General features: G+C 34.2%; 1 protein-coding gene and 2 non-coding genes across 3 annotated transcripts in view; all 3 read right to left on the bottom strand.

Moving 5' to 3' along the window:
- The window catches only part of LOC123668197 (protein son of sevenless), a 45557-nt gene extending 39477 nt beyond the window's left edge, over positions 1 to 6080 (bottom strand). The window contains exons 1-4 of the mRNA XM_045601986.1: positions 5985 to 6080; positions 1840 to 1959; positions 1087 to 1224; positions 538 to 714 (exon numbers count right to left, since the gene is read on the bottom strand). Of these exons, the coding sequence (XP_045457942.1) occupies positions 538 to 714; positions 1087 to 1224; positions 1840 to 1959; positions 5985 to 6080 (531 nt within the window). The remainder of the gene's footprint in view (positions 1 to 537; positions 715 to 1086; positions 1225 to 1839; positions 1960 to 5984) is intronic.
- A 1476-nt stretch (positions 6081 to 7556) lies between these two features.
- Trnaa-ggc lies at positions 7557 to 7629 on the bottom strand. The gene has a single exon. It is a non-coding gene; the product is annotated as a tRNA-Ala (tRNA).
- Positions 7630 to 7867: 238 nt separating this feature from the next.
- Positions 7868 to 7940, bottom strand: Trnaa-ggc. Its single transcript has one exon. It is a non-coding gene; the product is annotated as a tRNA-Ala (tRNA).
- Positions 7941 to 8759: the final 819 nt, after the last annotated feature.

Consider the following 8759-nt stretch of genomic DNA (forward strand, 5'->3'; position numbering starts at 1 on the left):
ATTACGATTCACGCTTGTTCTAAAAACGGCCACATAAATTATTTTATTTTAATTAGTACGTTATTATTACCACAACTACGCAATTTCCCGACAATTATAAAAAAGTTTCGACTGTTTGAAGTTGAGAATGGTTACATTTCCTGAAATGTGATTTTTTTTTTTGTTTTTTACTCTTTTTTTATCGCACTTCAGCCTGTAATATCCCACTACTGGGCATAGGCCTCTTTCCCTATGTAGGAGAAGAATTAGAGCTTTTTTCAGTCGTTTACACTTTATTTTGTCGATTTCTTATGTTAATTATGTCTGTAAATAGACACATTCTCAAATAGACGTATTCTCATTTCCTTACAATTATGTCAAGTGATTATCTGCTGATTGATTGATTGATTGATTGATAAAAACTGAATCGCAATTGAAACACTCAAAACACGATTAAAACGCAACTGTAACACAATGAAACACTATTAATCAGCAATTAAAACACAACTGAAACATAATTGAAATGCGACTGAAACAAAATCATTTCCTAGTAGTTACCTTATCAGCACACATGGCAGTTTTGATATCACTGGTTGTAATAACTTGGTAACCGCTCTTCTGCGACATAGTCTTCACAAACGTCCCCGATAACCTCAGAATGTCCGTACTGACATATTCGAGGACACTGGTCATACAGGCAGAGACTGACGTGTCAATTTTGTACTGTAACACCTCCTGGAATTTTAAAAATTAATTAATAGTCTTTTGAAGGAGAGTGATCTCTTTCATAACTTGCGGTATCTCTTACTGGAAGACATATCAATCTGTAGCTATTTGCTAAAGCTTTGCCTCGTCCATCCATTTGAAATTTTGGGATAAAAATTGGGATCTGATTTATGGGTTGGTGATTTTTATCGGATATCGTAGGTGATATAGGCTTCATCAACAAGTGGTAATACTGGCTTTTAGAAAGAAAGAATTTTTCTTTCGGGGTCTCTTATACCTTAACTACTACTTTTGGGTTTACAGGTTGCGAGTAAAAATATCTGACAGGTAAAGTGGAGTTTGCAAAACAATTGACTTTTATTTCTAGTTAGTTTCACGTACCTTCTGAAGCAAATGATGTATCCTGTCCAAGGGCAGCACCATTTTTTTCCGCCTCACGCTCGAAGGGTCTCTCGTTTCGCCAATAGCATAACTGTCCAGCGGCGTAGGGAATGTACGGGCTACGCGTTCTTCTACATCCTGGATGCAAGCATTGAAATTAATCATCTTTCGAATTACTTCTAGAATTTTTCTCACATGAACAAACTATGGTAATAGCTTCTTATAATGCTTCTAGTGATAGAAATAAATACATTATATTCTTGAACTTTGTTTAGGCTGTACTCAATAATTTGACTCCCCAACTCAACTATTGTTTTTACCGCGATTGTCATTTTAAGATTTCCGAAATTTCTACGACGTTGCCAACGCCATGGTCACATGCGATTCGTCCAAAAATCACGTATAAGTAAAAGTATTTAATAGCGGACGTGAAAACTTTAAAAAAAATTATTAAGTAAATTAATAGTCGTCTTTTATCGAGGTAGACCACAGTAGGATATACCTTGCTCGATATTTGGAGCAGAGCGACAACTAAATAAAACAAGGCTGTCAAGTAGAGTTGTGTTCCTGTGGTGAGTAGAGAGCTTCTGGAACTCCTGGGGAGAGTCGGGGAAAGGGTCGGCAACGCGCTTCCAATAATCCTGGTATTGCAGTTGTCTATAGGCTACCGTATCGCATATTCGTTTACCATGTGGACTGTACGCCTAGTAGTAGTAGCTAAGGGCTCGTGTATTTACTATTTCCTAATCTTACCTGCGCAGTGAGAGGCGGTGGCACAGCGCATAACATGGCCAAGAGCTTCAGACAGAGCGATTCCACAAACTCAAGAGCACTGTCTTCCGCGGTCAGCGTTGGGTGTAAGGAGACGAGGATCTGCGGATATTGGTTTTATAGTAATAATGAATCAAATTTAAACGGAATTATTAAAAATCACACGTACTAATATCTCTAGAGACTGTGTCGAGGGGTCCGGAAACACACCACGTGCGTACAAGTACAAACGCCCAAACCACGACAACCTTTGTATGGCCAATGCAAATATATGCCGTGTACGAGGATCGAACCCGCAACCGCCAGAGCGACAGCCATAAGTTGTGACCGTTGCGCTAACGCATTAAATTTTTTCATTTTGTCGTTTTATTTGATTAGTTTCTCAATTTCTCTTTTAATTTAATTAATGGCTTCCACTTGTGCCAAGATAGTGGTGGTAGTTTCGCGTAAAATGAAGAATGGAACTCTCTACCAGCGTCTGTGTTTCCAGAAAATTATAACCTGGTGATCTTTAAGTTGCGAGTGAATAGATTACTTCTAGGTAAGCGTGCTCTTTCTTAGACCGCATTTTCACTTATCATCAGGTGAAATAGTGGTCAAACGCAAGCCTATCATTGTATAAAAAAAAAAGACAACTTAACTTTTATTTACAACAGCGACCCGCACCGGCTTCGCGCGGTTGCAAAAACGATCAGTGTTCATCTACTATATTATGCATATATTATACATATAAACCTTCCTCTGGAATCACTCTATTAACTAAAACTGCAGCAAAATCCGTTGCATAGTTTTAAAGATTTAAGCATACCGACAGCGGGAAGCGACTTTGTTTTATACTATGTAATGATTTGCTGAACCACCAGACGTTACCTATCTTGCAAATTATCAAACGCTTTTAAGGTTGCAGTGAAGTACCGATGCATGTTTTAAAAAAAAAAATTAAAAATATGGAATAACCAAACCACGGGCATTATAAGTCTGTGGATATATCACTTACATAAAAAAATAATAATAATAACAAACCTGTCAAACGTGTAGTTTAAATAATGGCTATGTTTTCAGAAGTTATCCAATTTCCCGAGCAATTTTTTTTTACTTTTTCATGCCATAAAAAGTACTGCTCTAGTATAGTGGTGCGTATGCCGTGTGGGCCTAAATACCGATGGTTTACGAGTTCGATTCCCACTCGGAATAGGGTTGAGTGAGCCTCCCCACATTTACTCGGAAAACATTTTTGCATGCATGCATGTAAAAACTAATATTTTTTATATTTTCAATTATTTTTGTATTTATTATATAAATATATTTAAAAATGTATTATACTTAATATAAATGATATAGTATGATATGTAGGAATAAAATTAAAGAATAAAAATTAATAAGAGGTCATCCATAAATTACGTCACAGTTAAAGGGGAGGGAGGGGTTTGACTAAGTGTAACATTGTAAGACAATGGCTGTGGAGGGTTCCAAAATTTTGTGACATCACATTTGTGAGTATTAAACTGTGATATTTGAACTATTAAAGATTAAATAAAAAATTAACGATTATATTATTTTATTGGTGAATTGAGTCTCTGTACCAGTTTAATTTATAAATTTTCATATCTATATTTGATTGATACTGATTTTATTGAAAAATAATTATTGGAAATAATAATACTGCCTAAAATTATGTCTTCATTTAATAATTTCTAGATATTAAATTGTAAAATATTAGACGTAACACTAGGTAGGGTCTCATAAATGTGACCAACTGTGACAAGGACTGTGTGTACTGTGTGGCTACGGTGTACTGTGTGGCTACGGTACTAAAGAATTTAGCCACCCCCTCTCTTCCCATGGGTGTCGAAAGAGGCGACTAAGGAATAACACAGTTCCGCTACCACCTTGGAATTTATAAAGCCGACCGATGGCGGGATAACATCCTATAACGCACAGTCAATGTTACAGCAATTCTTTTTGTGTTAAGGCCGTAAAACTGTGGAATGCCCTCCCGCGAGACATTCGCCAAGCAGAGTCGATTGATATTTTTAAACGACGTGTTAAAAAACATTTTCTATCTACATATCGTTAATAACATTTATTGATATGATATTTATATATTATTATTTGTAAATAATTATTGTTACTGTATATTTTATGTATCTAATTTTTTTTTTAATGCATATTACTATGTAGATATATGTATGCCTCAATGTAATTATGTATGTGTATGTTATATGTATGTATGTATGTATGTATGTATGTGTGTATATATGTGTTTCATACATTATATACTAAAATATTTACTTATTTATATGTTTTTTTTTTCTTTTTTAATAATTATGTAAGTGTATCATATCGTAGTTTTTATCTATTTATAATTGATCTTTACTCCTTAATTTGTGCACACCTTAACCGCTGCTACTGTATTGTGTCCTGTACCCAAAGGTTATCTGGAAGAAATCGCTATTTAGCGATAAGATCGCCTTTGTACATCTTCTATTGTATCTTTCTTTATATGTGTCTGTATTCCGGTGTACATTAAGAATAAATAAATAAATAAATAAAAATAACCATCCAACTGCTGGCTTTGCAATACACAGGTCGAAGACGGGCAGCAGCGTCTTCGGTGCGACAAAGCCAGCCCTGCGGTCACCAACCCGCCTGCCCAGCGTGGTGACTATGGGCAAAACACATGAGTTCAAGCTATTTTTGGCGTAAACTTGTGGAGGCCTATGTCCAGCAGTAGACTGTGATAGGCTGTAATGAATGAATGATTGAATGAATGTGACAAGGACTAATAAGGCGAAAAATCATCAGAAGTATAAAATAAAAAAATTAAATAATAAGACTAGAATGTATGTTCAGTTTACATTGAACATCTTCCACGCATCAGCATATTCTTAGTTCTCATAACTTATTCACATACACACAGAATGTTGCTTGTATTCAAAGATATTAAACATTTTTAACAAACAGCCACTTAAAGTAACACTTGGTACTCCCGTGACCGCGGTTGCTGTTAAGTATCCAAAACGTCAGGCATCTAAAAAACTTAATAAACTGTGATAAAATCCAAAAAAGTTATTTAATATAAACACTTAAACTTTAATAAAATTAAAGGTATTGCATATACCCAACAAATAAGGAAGCTTTAAGTGAGATAAAAAATGCCAAAAAAGGATAATAGGACAGGAAAAAAGATCAACTAAGACTCTCTCTTAGCATTGTTTTTGAGAGCAAAGATTAGATCAAAGATAGAAGATAGAAGTCTTAAGATTAATAAAATTAAGTTTTTTGATTATTAAATTATTTTCATTTTAGAAGAAATTTGTATATTTTAAAAGATGCTGCTCGCAAATTTATCCACATAAAATATAAATAATAAACTACGAGTTAGAAATAATAAAAATAAATTGTCTTTTCTTTATTTTCAGGCGAGAATTTCTATAGATTTAAGTGATTTTTCTTACAATGTAAATTCAAATTTAACAAAATAAAAATTATTTTCAGAGCAACAAAATTAGTGTATTTTTTTTAAGTACCTTGTATATATTTTATAGGTAAGAAATTAGTACAAAAATTAGTGAGTTAATTAAGAATACTAAATATCTCAGTTCATGAGTTATTAGAATGATCATTTATAATTTTTCTTTATATGTTAACACTTAATATAAACATTTTATGTAATAAGGATATTCTCTTTAGTACTTCAAAATGAAGAATTTTATTATTTACCTTTATTTAAATTGTATTAAATATATCAAAAGATAAGAATACTGTAACATTGACATAAATTTGAATACACTGACACTTATATTAATCCAAAATCCATCCTTGACCCATATAGATTTCGTTCCTGACCTCAATTTGCATGTTAAACGTAAAATTAATACCGTCCTATAGGAAATTATAACTATGTCTGATGAACTTGGCCCTGTACTATAACATCACAGGAAAAACGTCTCAAAATCGATGTTACATATGAAAAAATATCCCATAAAATTAAATAAATAAAGAACATTAGTCAATAGTGCTGTTTTATTGCATGTATTTAAGAATATAATAGATAAATCGTGTCTTTGTATCGAGTTTGTTGGACCAATGTTTTGATCAATGACATATTGCACTTAAACACAAACCTTTCGGAATGAGTTGATGAAGAGTCCCCGCCATTTCTCCGCGTTCTCCGGGTCCTCGAAGTCGTAGCCCCGGTTCTCCTCCACTGTGGGCAGCATATTGGCTGAAGCACCCGCGCCGAAATCATGTAAACACACTTATTTCACGCAACTACACAGAACACCATTTCGCATCGAGCGAAATATTCACAGCTTCCTATTACTTAACACAAAACAATGACTCCCAAAAATATGTCGTACAATGGAATAATATTTATAATAAATCGTATTTGCTTAATTATAACAGGACATCACATAAATTATTCTTTGATTCATCTAATCGGCAAAACGACGCCATTTTCGATTTATTTACAAGTACGTTCCTTTTAGATATCAATATTGGTTAGCGAAGACAAAGTGGTTTTTGATTGGTCGTTAGTGAATGATGTCAAAGAAATGCGGACTCATGATTGGATATCATTCGTTTGATATTATTGCCAAAATCTAATCCACAGATTAGGTACTGATTATATAAAGCTAAGTTCATACTATAAAGGTAAGGCACATTAAGTTTTTGTAAAATGTCATTTGGCAGATGGATATTGAAATATAAGAGAAACCTAAAATTATTATTCATTTTAATTTCCATTTTATTGAAGTAAACTTCTTTACACACGTTTGCCTTGGGGAGGATCAGGTTAGGCGTATGGAAGTTGAAAGGGAGACATAAGTTAGATGGAGCTAAAGAAGTTTTACTTCAGTTGTGTAGTCTAAAGCACAATCTTTTTTCATATTGTATGAACTAGATATATCTGTACTTTATTTGGGTTACCATTATACTTAATAATTAACATTACATCAGCTTAATACACAAACAATGATACAAATATGTAGTCTAATTTTTAAGATATTTAAAAAAATAAGTTGAATTGATTGTGATTAACTTATTGAGCTTCAAGTCTCCTGAAATTATTTTATGTTTATGCTTATTTTCTATTCTAGGCATATAATTAGTGTGAAATATATGAATGTATGCATGTTAATATGAAAATAATATAAAATAATATGAATATTTTTCTAAGCTTTCACGGTTACTGTAAACACTTTTTAACTACTACGGGACTTACCGCGATTATCATTTTGATACTTGTAATATTTTGATGACGTGGCAGTCAGAGTCGACCGTGATCATGATATCTTTATGGAGTTTAAAAATGACTATCGGGGTAAGTCCCGGATATAAATAAAAGTTTTAAATAAATACATATTTTTACTTTACAGAATATTGTAGCTAAATAAATAAAAAGGTAGCCTGAGCTCCTATGGAGGGTTAGGCGTAGTGTTGGTTTAGGTTTAGGGTTCTGGTGTCCGTATGCTACGGTAACCGTTTACCATTCTACAACTATAAAAAAAGCTCATAGAGAGATTATAGGGGTCGTCCATTAATCACGTGATGTTATTAGCAACGATATAATCCCTATCTCCCTTAGTGCTGAGATTAAAAAAAAACCGGCCAAGTGCGAGTCGGATTCGCGCACCAAGGGTTCCGTACAAACAAAACTAATAAACATTTTTGAATATCATATCAAAAATTGACCGCTCCAGCGGGGTTCGAACCCGCGTCTCCGACTTGCCATGTCGGTGCTCTAGCCAATTAAGCTATGGAACGATGCACCCACTCGAGCGAAATTTTCGATATGATAATTTTTAATTTTCGGTTTAAGCGAACCGTGGCGCCGTCTATAGTGAGCTCTTTACAGAAACCCGTAACTATTCAAAGTTTCATATTACAATGAAAATCTTTGACAGGAGACGACACCGTGCTATTTTTAATATCTAAGATTTTTATTTTTGTGTTACCCACATTAGGAATTCTAAACATTTTTGAATATCATATCAAAAATTGACCGCTCCAGCGGGGTTCGAACCCGCGTCTCCGACTTGCCATGTCGGTGCTCTAGCCAATTAAGCTATGGAACGATGCACCCACTCGAGCGAAATTTTCGATATGATAATTTTTAATTTTCGGTTTAAGCGAACCGTGGCGCCGTCTATAGTGAGCTCTTTACAGAAACCCGTAACTATTCAAAGTTTCATATTACAATGAAAATCTTTGACAGGAGACGACACCGTGCTATTTTTAATATCTAAGATTTTTATTTTTGTGTTACCCACATTAGGAATTCTAAACATTTTTGAATATCATATCAAAAATTGACCGCTCCAGCGGGGTTCGAACCCGCGTCTCCGACTTGCCGTGTCGGCGCTCTAGCCAATTAAGCTATGGAACGATGCACCCACTCGAGCGAAATTTTCGATATGATAATTTTTAATTTTCGGTTTAAGCGAAATGAAAATGAAAAAATGTGTAATATGAAACTTTGAATAGTTACGGGTTTCTGTAAAGAGCTCACTATAGACGGCGCCACGGTTCGCTTAAACCGAAAATTAAAAATTATCATATCGAAAATTTCGCTCGAGTGGGTGCATCGTTCCATAGCTTAATTGGCTAGAGCGCCGACACGGCAAGTCGGAGACGCGGGTTCGAACCCCGCTGGAGCGGTCAATTTTTGATATGATATTCAAAAATGTTTAGAATTCCTAATGTGGGTAACACAAAAATAAAAATCTTAGATATTAAAACTAATAAAAGTATGTTCATTATATAATGTAATATCATATATCATTATACAAGTAATTCATGCTTTTCACAAGTATTTATATTTTTCTGTGCTTTAAAACGTTGCTTCGTACCAAATTTCAAGATTCTGAGTTACGGTAAGTATCCTGTGGGTTTTA

This window comes from Melitaea cinxia, chromosome 30 (assembly GCF_905220565.1).
Source record: "Melitaea cinxia chromosome 30, ilMelCinx1.1, whole genome shotgun sequence".
Lineage (NCBI taxonomy): Eukaryota > Metazoa > Arthropoda > Insecta > Lepidoptera > Nymphalidae > Melitaea > Melitaea cinxia.